This window comes from Pipra filicauda, unplaced genomic scaffold, assembly GCF_003945595.2.
Source record: "Pipra filicauda isolate LSUMZ 115617 unplaced genomic scaffold, ASM394559v2 scaffold96_size2947999_pilon, whole genome shotgun sequence".
Classification (NCBI taxonomy): Eukaryota; Metazoa; Chordata; class Aves; order Passeriformes; family Pipridae; genus Pipra; species Pipra filicauda.
The window spans coordinates 17,744-35,361 of NW_024105164.1; the positions used below are offsets into that span (position 1 = coordinate 17,744).

General features: G+C 39.0%; 1 protein-coding gene across 1 annotated transcript in view; it reads right to left on the bottom strand.

The window, feature by feature from the left end:
- Window positions 1–17,618, bottom strand: part of LOC120322485 (WD repeat- and FYVE domain-containing protein 4-like) — a 43,658-nt gene that overhangs the window by 15,135 nt on the left and 10,905 nt on the right. The window contains exons 8-14 of the mRNA XM_039377886.1: window positions 16,611–16,771; window positions 15,785–16,237; window positions 14,502–14,606; window positions 13,448–13,638; window positions 10,317–10,936; window positions 6,275–6,368; window positions 58–272 (exon numbers count right to left, since the gene is read on the bottom strand). Coding sequence (XP_039233820.1) covers window positions 58–272; window positions 6,275–6,368; window positions 10,317–10,936; window positions 13,448–13,638; window positions 14,502–14,606; window positions 15,785–16,237; window positions 16,611–16,771 — 1,839 coding nt within the window. The remainder of the gene's footprint in view (window positions 1–57; window positions 273–6,274; window positions 6,369–10,316; window positions 10,937–13,447; window positions 13,639–14,501; window positions 14,607–15,784; window positions 16,238–16,610; window positions 16,772–17,618) is intronic.

A 17,618-nucleotide genomic window follows, 5' to 3' on the forward strand; every position in this document is an offset into this window, starting at 1 on the left:
TAAACTTCACAAAAAATTGCACTAAAGCAAATTGTTCCATTAGATACAATCCGATACCTTAACACATCTGGTTCAATAGCCTGTGATGCAAGCTTCTCAAACACTCTAGTGAGGGGCAGATGCAGCGGATGACTCTCATTGTGGAAGGCATCCTGACAGGAAGTTATGATGGTGCTCAGCAATCCAGATTCACACATCACCTGACGACTCTTTTCTGACTTCACCAGGGACTGGATATGATCAACCACAGCATATTGGATTTCCTGTGAAAGCTGAAATGGACACAGAACTGAAGTCAGAGGGTTGGAACTAGAATTGCACATGGTAGCTGATTTATTTTATTTAATTGTTTTTTTCATTTGTCAAATCTCTGGATGTAAAAATCTGGCCCAGAAAAGAAGCCCCTAAGGCCAGAGGCTCAAGTGCAACTGCATGGCTCTTCTGTAAAGTTCTGCATTTGCACAGTATCCATATATTCATCTGAGAGCTGCTCAGCCATCCACAGTTCAGATTTCGTGTCTCAACACTACGGTAGTGAAGGACCAGGGCTCTCGGCTGTCATTCTAAAGAAGGGACCACCACCAAAGGCAGCTTATTAGGCATAAGCTCCAAGACCAACCCAGGAACTCAGAATATATTTAACATTAAGCCTGTGGAGAGTCATACTGGCATGATCTGCTCTTCATTCTAAAAGTACTGTTTTAAAACAAAACTGTGTCTAGCAATGTCATGAAACACTTACTTAATTTTAAACACTTCTCTACATGTTTTGCTGAATTGAAGCTTTACTTCATTATTGCTTCTTAATGATCTTAAAATCTCCCATTTCTCATAAATTATTTTTAGAGCATTTTGTTCCCAGTTAGGAATGGATTGTACCCCATTGACCTAACCAGATTTCACACAAAAGTAACTGGATCATATATTTAAACACAAATCTTACAAAGATGAATTGTTCCCCACTCCCAGGAGCTCTCCTGCTTTCTCATACACTTTTCCAGGAAACAGATATGCAAACTTTTAAAGAAAAGGACAACAGTGGTGGCAGACATGCAAATTGGGGCACTGGGATTTGATTTTATAACATGAATAAGAATCAACTGGATTCAGGATAACCTAGCTTATTAAGTGTAAAGAGGAATTCAGCTCTTTTGCATCCAACCAAACAAAACTACTACAGGACAATTTCCAAGCCAAAAAACAATTTGTTTTCAAAGTGTCTCCAGCTGCAACACTTAGATAATAATACTGGCATATCCTTTACAATATCCATACTGTTTTTGCAAACTCAATTACTATTTTTCATATCTGAAGCATGTCTGAAGGACTGTTCATTCCCAGGGATGCAATTTTCACTGTGCATCTCATTACATGTAGAAATCATCCACCAGACTGAACTATACTATTTTTCAGAGAGGCACTTACTGCTACAGTGTTTCAAAGTCTCACTCATAACTTTTTGGATCTTTTAATTAATAGTTTACTCCATTTCTGACTATATGCAGGAAAGTATCAAGATATGTAAAACTACAACTAAACAGAGAACAACACAGGTCTTGACTAAGTAAAACAACTGGTTTACTCCAAAATAAATCCAATAAAAGCATAATGGCATACAAAAAAAATTGATTGTTTTCATTAGCTTAGCAGCTTTGTCAATACCAATATTGCCTTGTTTTGAATAAAACGTGTCGTTTTCATGGATCTTTGTTCCAGTAAAATGAGATTTTAGTAGAAATATTAAAGGTGTCCAGGAAACCACTCTGTGTGTTTCTATATGCATGGATTGATTTTCCTAGCACATAGTACTTGCACCGTGAATCAGGATATTGAAGGTGCAGTTAGAATGTAGTTGAGGTCTGCCTCAAATTAGAGTCTTAAGGGTAAAATGCCACGTAGCAATTTGCCCAATCTGCTTAAGCATTTCCCAGATTCTTGCTCCTAAGAGCCCATAGTTTCAAAACTTGGTAGCTGAATTTTTATGCTATGTTCAAGATGAGCAAAAATGATGAACCTTTGGCAGTTTGCATTCACTTCATCAGGATGCAATTTCCTGAGATTAAAGAATGATACAGCAATAATTCTGTGTGCATTTGCAGAAAGCAGTTACTTCTCAGTCTCAGAGTACCTCTTACTAGAAGCAGCCCCTCACAGAAAATTAGAATTAACTTCCTAACAAATCACAGATTTAGTTTTACTAATGAAGAAATCAAGGCATCAAAAGAAGAGCTTTCAAAAAGTTCCAAGGGACCCAAGATTTAAATTGTGCTTTCAAAAGAAAAGGTAGACATCCATCAGCTTAAAACCCACTGTCTCTAGAGAATTTGAGTCACTGCTGAAAATCATATGTCATAAAAATATTCATCAATTTATCACAGCTTAAATTCCTGATGCACTGTTCTCAACTGCAAGCACATTCCCTTTCTTTCATAATATTTTGCTGATTAACTCTCACCCACTAAAAAGCAAAACTTACTTTGCTGACAGTATGTATAACTGGTTTTTGCTCTTTGCAAATAGGCAAGGAAAAAAGTATTATGAACTCCATGAACTGTTTCTACGTTTTCAAAAACATGGAACAAGACAGGGCATAGTTAAATGCCCCAAATAAGTCACAATATCTTCATCAGGCTTGTCACATTTCGCCTCAGTACAGTATGTAAGAGAAACTAAAGATCTTTGCTCATATAAATACCAGGGTTACTACTGCCTTCTAGAGGAAATACACTAGCAAGCCTCGACTATTTGAAGCCAGGCAACAAAATCTCTTCTTAATGTTAAGGATCCTTTTGTTAATTCTAGTGGTCTGACACACCTCTTGCTCAGCCACTTACTTTTAGTTGCAGTACTTTTTCCCCCACAGTATTAGCTGAACGCAGCATTTCCTTCTCATTTTTCCAAGCTACTCTGCAGTGCTATAATATGATGTTCATCAGACATCTGAAGGGAAGACAAAGCTGTCCTGCCACCTTATAAATAATACGATTGCATGAAATAGAAGACAAAGTGGAAAATTATCTTCAGTATAGTTAAGCCAGGGATTCTTGGTAGAGGTCCTGTCTCTTCAATCCAGGGTACATTACCAACAAGAATTTATGCAACTTTAGAGACACTGGCTGCTTTTTAAGGAGAAAGTGACAGCAAGAGAAACAGGACAAATAAAAGGGCAGGTTGTGGGGTTGGAAGCACAGAAAAAAATTGCTTAGTTTGTATAAACAGTGAAAGCTTCAGAAGCTGGTTGATCAATGAACAAGCAAACTTCTAACTAAAAGCCTCCTACCAGAGTTTTGATCCATTCTCCATTACTTTATCCCAAACCCTTAGCTGTACAATCCAAAGGGGAATGAAGATCTGGCCAAATGCCTGAAGATTTTCCTTGCACAGATAACACAGTGCAGTAATTTAGGAATTCACTGTGACATTAACAGTTACATTAGCAGTAAAATCAGTAATATAAGTCTAAAGGCAGACAAATCTCAATGTCACACAGTCTTCTATGTCAGAGACCTTTTCCATTTAAAAATAATTTTCATTTTTAAGAGATACAAATACCTGAAAAATATTACTCTGTTAACATCTGCAGTGAGAACAAGTAGTTTAGGCTAAATTTAAAACAGGGATAAAGGTCTTTTTAAAAGATGCGAAACTCGTTTTGATGGACAATATTTTACTTTCACAACAGTGAATATGACAGCAATTCATCATAGGAGGGACATGGATGAAAACAGAAAGGACAAATTCAGCTGTGGAAGCAATAACATTATTTAACAAAAGCACAGATAATTTCTATAATGAATCATGTGAAGATTTTTTTTCCTGTACTCAAAAGAAATCTATTGGGATGATAACACAGAACTGAATCATGCTTTGATTCTCTTCTCAGAAGTTGTTTCCTTTCCCTTACTCAGGCTTGTCAGATCTAGGAGATCTCCGTATCTGACACTGCAAACAAGAAAGATCTGGCATGACACTCCGGAATCTTAAAAGTCAGAGTTCCACAATTACAGGCAAGGATGAGATGTGTCTGAGAGGAAATATCTTTCTTTTTAAGGTAATAAAACCACAGTGAATATCCTGGGCCACATCTCTAAAATGTATGCTAACCTGTCTCTACTTAGTTTTTGAAATGTGTAATGCTATCTTTCATCACTGAACAGGCAGCATATTAATAAAAGGAAAGTCTACCTTTTACTTGGGCAAACATTATGCAGTCTGATGGTAAATAGTTTAGTACGAGTCATAGGCATGAACATGAGTAATGTCCTTTAAATAGAGTTTACTGACTCAAAGACTGTCTCTTGGGCAGTTTTAAAGTTTTAAGCAAATTTTCATACCCATATGACATTCAAATGTTTGGGTTTTTTGGTCATACCTAGGAATGACAGTAATATACATCCATAAATCTATTCTCCTCAGCTTTTAAGTTTCATTCTAGAGAGTATTAAGAAATGGATGAAGTGCACAATCACCTGTTTTAATGTTTGCTATTGTTTTTTTCTATACTGACAGCCTCGAGTGCTTCAACCTATCACTGCTTGGGTCTGACAAAGGTCACTGAGAAGTTGCAAAATTGGCAGGAAATGGATATTATCTCTGAGAGTCAGAATCAAAGTACATTAATTTTATTGAGTTCCATTAATGTTTCTGTAAAAGCAGTGCTTTCTCATTGCCAATTCAGTGAAAGCAAAGGAATTGCACATGACCTGAACTGATTCTGAAGATTTTTCCAGATTACTCTTGGATACCTGGGCCTAAAATATCCATCACGGCAGTAAAGGGATGAGTTACTGTCTCTTTTCCAAAATTGCTCCTAAAAAACTTACTATTTGACTCAGTCTCAAATTCAGAGCAAGAAGCCCCTTCAGATTTTTTCATGAAAGTCTGCAGTAAAAAGCTCCATTCACAAAGACGTAATTTCATCTCTCACATAACTGCCAAACACTGTTGTGCTAAAAAAACCCCAAAACCAACAGAGTAGTGCCCTGTTTGGGACAGAATATATCCATCCAAAGAGTAATTCCTTCAGTTATTTTCCTTCTACCAAGTAGCTCCCCTTCACTAGCCATGGAGTTCCACCTTTTGCATCAGATGCTACTGTGTTCCAAGTAGCATCTCATTGCATAAGGGTTCATGCAGTGGTATATGTTATGACTAAAGGTACTGAAGTCCAGCCTTTCATGTCTGTACCTGGCAGCATCAGTGAGCTTCCCAAGCTCTGAAATATTCTATTCATTCTCTCACCCACTTTTAAATAAAAATTCTATTTTTCCTCTATCCTTTTTGTGGGTTATTTGGTGAAAAACTCATCAAGACATTTGTTAACTCCAAGCTGGAGTCTGAATCAGGACCTTGCATAACAGTGGTCCCATTTTACATAAGATAATCCTATTCACAACAGCAATACTAAATAAACACTACCGGCAATAATTTATTGTTGACTAAGAAAAAAGGAGCAAGAAAGAAACAAAAGATTAACATACTTAAATACATAACTGAAGTTGTGGAATTTGTGCTCTAGTCCTTCATATTTTTAAGAACACTGCCATCTACTGAGGGTCTGAGAGGCTTTCTCTCCTACAGAGCTCAAGTCCTAGAGCCAACTCTGACTTCTTGATGACACTCTCATCCAATTAACTGTTCTACTTGATTTTCAGAAATTAATTACTGTAATTAACAAAATTTCACTAGCTGATGGCTTGGTTCCACTAAACAAAGTTGGGATGAGCCAGCAGTAACTTGCCCTCCCACCTTCCATAGCTCTGGATGAACAATCTGGTTTTATTTCAATCCCTTCATATGTACTTTAACTGTATCCAAGTATTTTAGACCAAATAGCAGATACAATATAGCAAATATGCCTATGCAGAGTGGTTGTGTGCATGGAAGGTTTGACAAAGCAAAATAGGTTCTAAGCTGCATTGAAAGTTTATGGACCAGTAAGTCTGAGGAGCCAGACTGTTCTGGTTGCTAGGTCCACTAGCAATACTTTAAACAATTTTCAAGGGATTTCTACACTGTGCCTTTACAGTAAGTATTCTGGGACCAAAATCCATGTACGGCCTCAGACAGGTATAGAAACACTTAGTCAAACTGATAGCCAAGAGCCTTTGTCGTTCTTAATCTGTTGACTCAGTGAAATTTGTGCTGCTCCTCCTGGCAGTGTTCTAGGTAAATGTTAGTACCACCACATTTACAAAGAGTAAGCAACTGGAAATAAAGCTACAGAAAAGTAGAAGATACTGTTTAGATGTCACTTTGATATGTTCAGACTCACCTGAGCGTGTCCTTCTTTGTACAGCTTTGGCAGCAACCTCACCATGACACAGACAGCACCTGGATGTACAATGGTGCAGTCTCTCATTTCCAAGCTGCAGTAAAAAGACACATCATCATAATGATCATTAACAGTAGCAAAGAGGGTCCAACAATGTTCCAGCAGAGTACAGCATTAAATCCTCCTAGCAGTAACCAGGCTCAGCATTTGAAACTAAGCAAACAACACAGAGGACCTGGATGAGCTGGAAGCTTCCTTAGAGTAAAAATGACAGGACATTACCTGCTCATGAGCTCAAATCTGAGGGACCTGCACATTCCTGCGCATGTGCAGCTGCCTCTTTATACAAACTATGCCTTTGAAGGTACTCACAGTACAAAAAAAGAGACAACCATAGGAATCACTGATATATCAGTACTTCAAAACATAACAGAAACAAGCAAAGATGAGACAGTCTTGGTGAAATCAGTATGCTAGCCTCCCCTTTCAACATCAGAATCTGCCCAAATTAGTAAAACAAAGTTGAATATCTGTACTTCCCCACAAGTTTTCATTTTTGCCATTTATCACCTTTGTATGTTCAGGCACAGGAAGAAACTGAGGCATCAGAGACACCACAGAGAAGATCTCCTTATACCATGATGCAAGCGTTAGATGTATCTCAAAGATGAACCCACAGCATAGCAGAAGCTCCAGTGCAGGCACTGCAGGTTCATCCTGTTCAGAGTATCATCAGCATTTCTGGGTGCACCTCTGAACTGGAGTTGTGATGTGCACTGTCAGAAACATCCTTCCCAAATAGAACTCACAAGAAAAGCAAAGGCAACATCTAACTGCTGTATTTAATGCACAACATGCTTGATGGACTGTATAAAACAAGTAAAAGAGTGAGCATGTAAAAAAAGAAGAGATTTACCAGGGATCTAAAGAAGGGTAAAAAGGCTGCAATTAAACATGTTTATTAGTACTTCCAAAAAAAGGCTTATCTGATACATTAGAGCAACGAGTAATGTGTAGTACACTGCCACACAGTGACAAATAATTTTTACTGCACCCTCAAGAAAGATATTTTCAAATAAATTGCTCATTTGCAATATTTTCTGTACAATGAATCAAAATCAGATCTGGTGTAATGTGTTGCTGCAGTAGTGGCTCCAGTGTGGATACATACATCTGTACTTGACATGAATGTGGGTGATCTTTTAAATATCAAACAATAAAAAAGTATGCTCTGAAAATATGCTCTCCTCCCATCTCAACCCAAAACCCCTAATCATTGTTAAAGAGAAAAATCCAGGCTCACTAAAATCAATAGGGTTGGGATTGTGGTTGGAAAGCTTCCTGGTTTGGAAACAACCTTGGGGTGCTGGTCAACATCCTGCTAAACATGGGCCAGCAGTGTGCCCAGGTGGCCAAGAGGGCCATTGACATCCTGGCCTGTATCAAAAACAGCACGGCCAACAGGACCAGGGGCAGTGATTGTCCCCCTGTACATGGTACTGGTGCAGCCAAACGTCGAGTGCTGTGTGCAATTCTGGGCCCCTCACTACAAGAAAGACATTGAGGTGCTGAAGTGTGTCCAGAAAAGGGCAGCAAAGCTGGTGAATGGTCTCTAAGAATATTATATAAGCCTTCTGTGTGGTTTTCCTCAGAGGTCCTCATTTTATGGCCTGTCTTAGTACAAAAGCTGTCTTGCCATATCAGCTTGCTCCTGCAAATATCCCATCTCTCACACTCCTGCCCCAGGGCTATCCAGTCAGCCCCATGATTCCACTCCATCTGTGTCACCAGTATCATGGTATGAATCGCAAATCTGCTCTGCACTGGCTGCTACTTAAAAATAAGATAAATAAGAGGGTTTGGAGACAAAATGAGACGTCACAAAGAACCTGGAGAGCCATTAGCACAGTGAGTCTGTAGTAACAGCAGCTGCAGCAGCCATTCTGCTCAGGTGGGCACAAAGAAGGGCTTCCCTCCCAAAGAGAGATCAGCCTCAGTTAACACAGCTTGCAGCAAGCTGTGTCAAATCACCAGGAGCAAAAGGAAAACCAGAAACCAATCTGTCACAGAAGGTGTTTCAAACATTACTGCAGGAGTAGGAACACAGAGGGCTGTTTTTGAGATGGGAATGACAGGGTCAATTCCCCTGTGGCCCAGCAGCTTGCAGCATCACTGACCACAGGACAGTGTAAGGGGCTAGAATATTATCCAGCACTAAAATACTAACTTTGGGATGTTAAATATAGGTTGTAGGATGGGACATCACAGGCCACCTACACTGACTGCACTCAAGTTCCTCCTTTCAAGCTGCATAGTTGCAGCCTGAAGCCTTCTTCAGGGGGAAGTGTGAGTTTGGAGTACAGCTGAGAGGAAGCTGCATCAGGGGAACTACAGGCTTGCAGAAACTATGGGAACTTGATTTCTTATTTTTATTTTCATAAAATTTACTGCTGGAAAAGTATCCAGGCTATGTGGCCTGATGATTGACAGCTTTCCAGTACATGTTCCTCTTCTGCGTTTGCATACATTTGTCATGGACAGTCTCCAGGTACCTCTGGCTAATTTGGCTCCCTCTTGTGTCTTCATATCCCAGAACCAAAGCCAAAAGGTCCTGAAAAAGACACTGTGAATGGAATGGATCCCAATTTACAGGATTAATTTCTCCATGAATGCTACTGAGTTATTTCACAGCCTTGCAGCTCAGCAGGCAAAACAACACAAGGACATAGGAAGCCTTGCTTTACATTTCAGATCTAATGACTTGAGAAAGACAATTGGAAGACAGAGCCATACCTTTCCCAGCATTGCCACTGATCTACTCTTTCTCCCATATCCTCTCTTATATACACATTTAAGCAACACAACTACCACCGTCTGTATACTCTCTACACATTAACCCATGTTCTCCCAAACTGGGCTACGAAGATCTACTTTGAAAAGAGCATTCATTCCTCCAGAACTACCAACTCCTCTCCCCAGCACTGAGTATCTAACCAGAAGCTTACAGTGTAATTAAGAGTGGTAATAGGGAGCAAACATCTCCATGACTACTTCAAAATCCGCTGCACAAGGAACAAAGAAAGCTACTGTACGTTTGTCTTGTTGCTTCAAACAAGTGTAAATATAACCAGAAATGCTTACTCAGCATGACCAGTACTTGGGGAACCAAAGCTCTGCTGACTTCAGTGAGTGCTGCTGCAAGTGGCAGAGCTAATGTCTTGGTCTTTAAACCTAGAAGATGACTGGGAAATAAACTACAATAAGGGCTGAAGGAATCCCACACTTATCAGCTTAATCTTTTTAAGCATAACTCCAACCAGAAACGTGTTTGATAAAAGGACTGAGAGATTCAAGATAAAGCTACAGCTGAATGAAGGGACAGAACTCACAAGTTACGAAATCCAAGTTATTCAGAACTGATTCACAGCTGACAGCTGTGCTGATTTCTGCTATAGTCTTTCCTTCCTACGAAGGATATATATTTTTATATAAACCTTCATTCATTGAGAGAGGCAGCATTACTATTCCTTTTCCAATCTTCTCTAATTCAGCATGAATAAATGAATGAGAGCGTGTCTGCACACATGCGCTTGGACACATATGCATAGGGCAGCATTTAAAATAACTTAAAATAACTTCTATTTTTAATGTAACAGGTGACTAGAAGCAGCTTTCCACATAATTGAAAAAGTCAAAATTGGTTGGGGCAGACTCAAGCAGAGACTAAGCACAAGTTGCAAGTCCCAGCAATTCTGTCCTTAGTCCATTCCTGCTCCCATATTGCAGGTGTCAGAACCTTCAGCACAAACTCTGCAACTATTGGGTTTTGTGTCCCGCTGCTCCACTAAATCCTTATGCCCTAATTTTTACCATCAGTTACTTTTCCAAAAGTACCTTTCTGCTGCCTGGAAGCCTGAGAGTTAGGATTGTGACACTGATTTGTTTGTTCTTAGGTTATATCACACCTTACCTCAGTTTACTACCACATAAAATGCACATACCAGTCTTACTACTATCTTTTCTGCAGCAAATAAAAACTTACTTCTCAGGGTTTCCCCATAGCCTATAGGCAGAGGCAGGTAATTTGTTGCCTGATATTTTGAAAGCAACAGGATGGTCTTCCTGGGTTTGGGGTCCCTCCTGATCACCTCTTGATGTTTCTCCCATCTCTGGCTTTCTCTCCTTGAAGTAGCTCTCCTGATGGAGGGTTCCTTTTATCATGAGATCAAGAAAATTCAGTATCCATATGCAGTTCTTTAGCCACATTGGGAAAGGTTCTGAAGAACAGAAAGCTGCATCCAAAAATTCTGCAAACGTCCTTTTCTTCTCAAGGCTCAGAGGAATTTGCCATTCCCCTTGCCATTCCCCTTGTGTCCAGAAGCATCCAAGTGATCCGAGATCCTCTGCCATCTTTTCAAAGAGACCACTCCTCTGGAAGAAATTGCTGTTGACAGGGTCTAGGTGCAGGGCAGCTGTTACCACCTGAAGTGTGTAGAAAACAAGCTCCAATATGCAATTCTGTCCAAATGCTGCCCACAGCCCAGATGGAGGGTCCTGCAGTGCACCTTCCATATCTGAGAGGAGGGACAGGAGCGCATTGAATCCACTGCAGGTTCTGAAAGCTGAATGGCTCTTGAGACTCTCCAGTATCCTCAAGAGTGACTACAAACATTGAGAAGAAAGGAGCACTTAAATCAAGGAACAAAGAAGCTTTAGAATATTTTAAAATTCCAAGTTTGTATCAGAATTCTTTCATTGAAATTTCACTCTTTGAAATACAAAATTAAAAAAAGTTGATCAAAATAAAGGTCATCATTGCACAACTTTTCTCTTCCCCCCTTCCCCCGTATACCCAATGAGTCATACAACCAAGACTTGAATGCACCCTGAGGAGCAACCTGTGGAGTCAGCCTGACCGGTAGGGAATAGTGCTCACAAGAACGAGCAAAGAAATCAAATTTTCCGCATTACATATCCTAGTCAGTTTGGCCAGAGGTGGTTTCATATCTTTGGCTATTCTTTTATCAGTCTTCTCAGACTCTCTCAAGAAACCTGCCTTTGCCTTAAATAAATGAAAGTAGAGATTCAATTGTAAATACCTTCATATAGAAACCAACAAGAAGGTGCAGCTCTCCTTAAGTGAGTCTTCCTGCAGCCCTGAATACGCATGAGAAGCCACACAACTTTTGCTCATATGACTGGGGAGGCCCTTTCCAAAAAAGCAGTGACTCATGAAGGCAGAAAGAATACTGCAAGGAGCAGGCTCTCCTCATTAAGGAAGGCAATAATAATATCTTTCTCAGCTGAGGTATTTTTAAAGTTTGCACAACATTTTGGAGGGAAAAAAAGCCATAAAAATGAATGCCACTTACCAGTATTACACATGCATAAAAAACCAGCTTATGCCACCTGTCAATTTTGAATGTTATGGGCTCGCCATTTTAAAACAAATCTAGACAAGTTATTAAGAGCTGTGGAAGTAAAATTAGTGAGAAAAAAGAGCTTGCAAGGAAACAGACTAGTATATTTGAATGTAATCCATCCCAAGTTTTTGGAATGTTGCACAGTTCGTTTTGTAAATATGATGTTCCTACAGGCACCAGGGTCTTTTCACATTTGAATTCATAGTTTTTCACATTGGAAAGGGTTAACTTTACTCTTTCCCAAGAGATATCTGATGAAAGAACTTCACTTCACAGCCTTCTGAAGAGGAACAGTTTCTAAAAGAAATATATTTGCCTGTAACAGGACCTAGGACTGTGGGAAAGGGCTGCCAGAACTGAAAGGGGAGGGAGAACTCCATTACTGTCATTCAATTTTGTATGATAATGTATCAAACCAGGCAGAGACTTTTGAACAGGGAGTAAATTTAATAACTTAGAGTTGAAGTTATCAGGATGGCTTTAACACATTTCAGAGAAGGTCAGCAGTAAACACATTTCCTCCAGCTCTAACTCAGTTAGAATTTAATCACCTATGAGTTAGTATTCCTCTGTCTTGAATCTATAAAACTGATGTCTGCTGGAAACCCCCTAACTCAGTTACTGTTAACAGAATTTATTTCACACATTCCATTATTTGTTATTCTTCATAATTGTCCACGTGCCACGCTGGAATACGGCAGTGCTAATTGCATTTGGGCTCAGGCTTTAACAGCTAAATATACATTAGCAAATCAATCTGAATTTGTGTGTAACACAATCACAGTCCCAATGGATAAAGATAATAAATTCATTTGCTTACATTATGCTTTAATACAGTTATCATTTGTCAAAATTAGACACTGAAGCTGCATTTATTTTCATATTAGTTTGGACACCATACTCAACTTTTCCACAGATATCGTTAAAGTTTACTGTTTCAAATCAAAGCTATAACCTTTTTCTTTTTTTTTTTAAAGTAACATTTTTTTTCATCACAGAAGAAATTGTTATATTGTGCTGAAAGGTGAATTCCATTCACACTTGGCAGAGAAGGTAGAATGAAACTTTAAAATCAGTGCTTTTAACACTGCTGTTTTTCAATTTGATGCCTATGACCTAAAACAAAATAAAGTACAGTGATTCCTTCCCCCGTTTCATTGCTTACAGATCAGACCCTCTGTAAACATAATGGAGGCTATGAATAGTTCTAATTTCTTTCTCCAAATATTCATAAAACTCCTCCTTTCCATCGCCTCATCTCTTTTCCCACAACACTGGTGTATGTAAGAGATGACAAAATTAAGGACAGCAAACTTTCAGCCTTGGAAACTTATCAGAATCAAGCTGTTCATATCATGCCTACCCTGTCCCTTCCAATCTTACTCCTTTACATCTCACATCTTCTCTCCACATCTGCACTTTCATTCACATTTGTTTCTCCTTTCTCTGTCACATTACATAGAATTGCTCATACAATTGTGCCTTTGGCATTTCCATTTCTCCCTTCTGCATTCCTATTTAAGTCCTCAAAATACTTCATAATCTGATACTGAGTGAAGGTGTTGACCATACATGCATTCCTAAAAATCAAAGTGCCTGATTTACCACAGTCAAGATCTGCCCCATGGCTCTTTTTTTATTCTGCATTTACCACCTTGATAAAAAGACTGTGGTGACATGAAAAACAATTTGCCACAAAGCCAAGAAGTTTCCAAGAAAACAATGCCCAAGTGAGAGCCACATTAATTACCTTCAGCAGATCTAGTTTCAGTGACAGTTCCCCTTGAGTAGAAGAACAGAGGGCCCCAATAATAATGCTCATATATTCTTCATAATTGATGACTGATAGCTGCTCCAAGATACTGAGAGTAGCACTCCTGTAGCACTCATCATCCAAAAATATCTTGATATATGGCACCATTCCATAGTCCTTCAGAACAACTAGGGGAAAATATGGTATCATTTGTTACTTAAATTATCCTTTGCTTGTAGTTTTTACAGGCAGATTTTCAGTGTTGGTGTGAGTGCCACATTTCTACAAATACAGCAGGACAGGTAAGAGGAGCAGCCGGTTAAGCTAAAGATGACACAACTGAGTGGCACAAGAACAACTAGGGATAAAATGACTGGATGACTATGGTTTCCAATTGTCAGAGATGACAGCTTCCCAATACAATACTGAGTGAAAAGAAAAAAGACACCTTATTAGTTTTCAGCTTAATCATCTCTTTAACTTAGGAAGGGAACTTTGTGATGGTTTCTGACAATATATTTACCCTGCGTAAGATGCTGCAAACCTGATGATTCTTGGATTCCAGAATGAATTGAGTGGATTCCTGTATTCAGTAGAGTTCATTTCTGTATTACTATGTTCCACAAGATTCCCTATACATAGACCTCTTAGGTATGCCAACACTAATGTAGGAGTGTCACTCAGCATGCATATGATCCAATCAAGATTTCAAGTAATAGATACAATGGAAGAAAATCTGGATGAACAAACAATACACAAGAGTCACATACACACTCTTGTTTTCCACAAGCTAAGTTTGTGTATTCTATTTAACCACTTCAGGAGGATCCACATTGATAAAGAAAAAAGCTGACTACTGGGATAAAGTTCAGTATCCAGGATGAGAAGAATACCTTTGTCATGTTTCTTCCTGTTATCCCTACGCTTCTAGCTTCTGTCCTCTGCTTTTGACTGAAGCACAAAAGTAAGAAAATTTATTGGCACTCCTTCAGAGCATGGCCACTTACCACTAAATATCATAATGGTAATGCAGTCAGCTGTATTTTCTTACCTGTGTTCCTCACGGACCTCGCTGTAAGGGCAGCCACCATCTTCAGCATCACAGCATTTAATTCCTTCTCAGTGCCTTCTTCCAGACCAGGTAGATCAGTTCCAGCTGTCAGTATATTAAAAGTCATAATACAATATATAAGACATGGATAACTGTAGCTAAAGCACATTAAACCAGTTCTCCAGCAAAGTCTAGGCTAAATTTCTGGAAACAAAGAGAGGGGAGTAGTGATAATGTCTTCTCACCTGTCCCTCTTCCCTGTGTTTAAATTTACAAATTACATAGTCATTCCATCATTCATTCTGTAACATTTACATCACCAAGCTATCTAAAGTGGTGAAATGTAATGCAAGACAGAAGAAGGCCCCTATGCACCAGCTCATAACCAGAAGGTAAGTTTTCAAGAACTTTGGTATTAATCCTGGCAATCCTTTTGCACCTTATAAACTCTTGTACCTAGTTCTCTGATATCAAGAATGCAAACCTAAGTGTCCTTGCAGGTGATGGACGTCTGCACTCCAAAACTTCTGTTGATATTCATAACCCTCCTGTTGCTTGGAATAAATGTGTATAAATAATTCAATTATTCTTGCTGCATCAGAAGTTTTGCCTAGTACTTTGGGTCCCTCCTCCTTTACTAAATTACTTTTGCACTGAAGTTTAAAGGCATTTCCCAATTAATATAGTAGAGAAAATACTATAATGAATTTTTCTTTCTTTAAAATAGTAGTTATAAACTTTTAAATACATGAGTCTGTCTCCTAAGTCAGCTGTACTCCACAGTTACCACACTAGGACTATTACCTTCCTGTTTTCATGCTAGGATATAACTCTGTCACAAGGGGTGGTAGTAATTGTGGGTAACATCTGGCCAAAATTCAATAAACTTCTTCCTGTCATTAGTACTGAGGATTAAAATGTTATTTTCAGAGGAACTAAGCTTTGTGGAACACTCTTTCTTGCCCCAGTCTCAAGATGGCATCCTGGAGAACCCCAGATTAAGACCTGTTTAAAAATGTGGCTGAAGGGCACTGTCCAGAATAATTCATCATACACTAGTGAAGAATAACCCAGAACTGTTTAGACTAGTGAACAGAACAACAAACAGCAAAGATTTCAGAGAGGACCCAGCTTAATGTGTCAAAAATTTAGGCCAGTTGGCTTGCAGACATCATCTAGCTACTCAGTGTATAAAATACATAAATTTACTGTAGAAAGAGATTATTCATTCCTATTGATCTGCCTTAGTAATACAAGACATTGTGAGTGGCATTATATTGTACCTGACTTCCTCAGGATCTTGGCTTGCTTCCTCAAAAGTGCCAGCAGCAGGCCTAAGAGCCCAGAGTCACGGAATATATCGCTGAATAACAGGTCCTTCTGGGTCATGCTGAGAAGACACTGGAGAGCTGTTAAGGTGCAGAATGGTACTATGTTTTCCTTTATCAAATACTGAACCTTCTTCAAAATTTCATGCGGGACATAGGACAGGTCTAGGACTATGGACTCCACCAGTCTGAAGAACTGGACTTGGACTGGGTATGGTTTGAAATGGATTATGTCAGTAAATTGGTTGATAGGTTGCAGTGTCCATTCCAGAAGAAAGAAGTTCACTCTGTCCCAAGCCCATATGGTACCAATTGCTGCCAAGATTCTTCCACACAGGTGCTGATCATTACTTTTCTGGAAAATGGACTGCAACACCTGAAAAGCCTGGAGGTTTTTCACTGTCATTCCTGTGGGATAAAACCAGGTGAGATCATTTTTACAGGAGTGCTAGTTAAGTATGCAATCACCATAACTGTAATATTAACTCATGCCTGAAAGTGGAAATAAGAATAAAAGACACAAGGGATGTGACTGGGAGGTGTATTCTTGACCTTGGATCAGACCCTACAGATGGCACGGTCATTTCAGTTTGATGTTAGGGAGCATTCAGACTCCTGCAAATTAAACACATAAATCAGAAGGTGCCATCTCATACTCCTTCCTCCAAATCCAGACAGAAAATGAATGGAGCTTCATCTTTCTACGACCTGCCTACATAGCCACATGTTTGTATACATACATGCATACATACATACATACATATATATATATGTACTGTACCAGAAGACCGTGTCCATTCCAAATCAAAGTGTGGTAATTGTGGGTGTACAATATTGCCAGAAACTTTCAGTTCAGTTTTTCCACAAGTTGTAAGGCAAGTCAGCATGTCCACGATCTCATCCAAATAAGGGTCTCCTTCATTTTGATGCAACCCCTCACATCTAGGAACAAAATTTGGGACAGTCATATGTTGATACCTTTATAATACAAATATTTTGGATATATCATTGGGTACTGAGAACATAGGAGCTACATACAGTAACTCCACACCATGGTAGAGTTCTGAAGCAGAACAAAACTTACAGACTGAAAGAAACTGAAGTGACACTGTAAGAGTCTTCCGAAGAAAAGGAAGATAAGTGTTGGAATTTAGTCCAGTTATGTGTCCTTTAAAAAAAGTAATTCTCTAAAAAAAAAAATGTCTGGCTGGGGGAGTAAAAATTTAAATTTTGTCAGGGTTCAAAAAATTAGAACAGACACTTCATATTAAGAGGTGGGTATATGGTTGGCAAGATAAGGAACTTGCTAACTGAGATCAATAACAGAAAAATCTCAGGCCTGAGGAAGAAAAAGGTGGTATTTTTCCTGAGCTTTGTGAATCAGACATAAAGATGGCATGTCTCTCCTATGTAAGGAAATAGTCTGAATTGTAACCCCAGATTTGCCATAGTTCATAGACTGAAGTGAGAGTATCAAAGGACAGAGACCTGCTTATCGTGTCATCCTCTTCTGTACTGCTTAGAGGGGTCAGTTCTTAAGGAAAACTGCAGCATTTGGGCATGGGTTAGTGGCAGAGCAACACACTGATACTAGAAGCTAGAAAAATCTTAGAAGAAAACAAAACAAAATGTTCTGGTTTCATCTAAACAAGAAAAAAGAAAAAGAGAGCAAATGTTCTCTTTGAAAGAATACTATGAGCAAGATTATTTTTACCTTAAAAAAATTCTAAACATCAGAGAACAGGAAACCTGGTCACACAAAACACTGTGGAAAGAAGCTCTCCGTCTA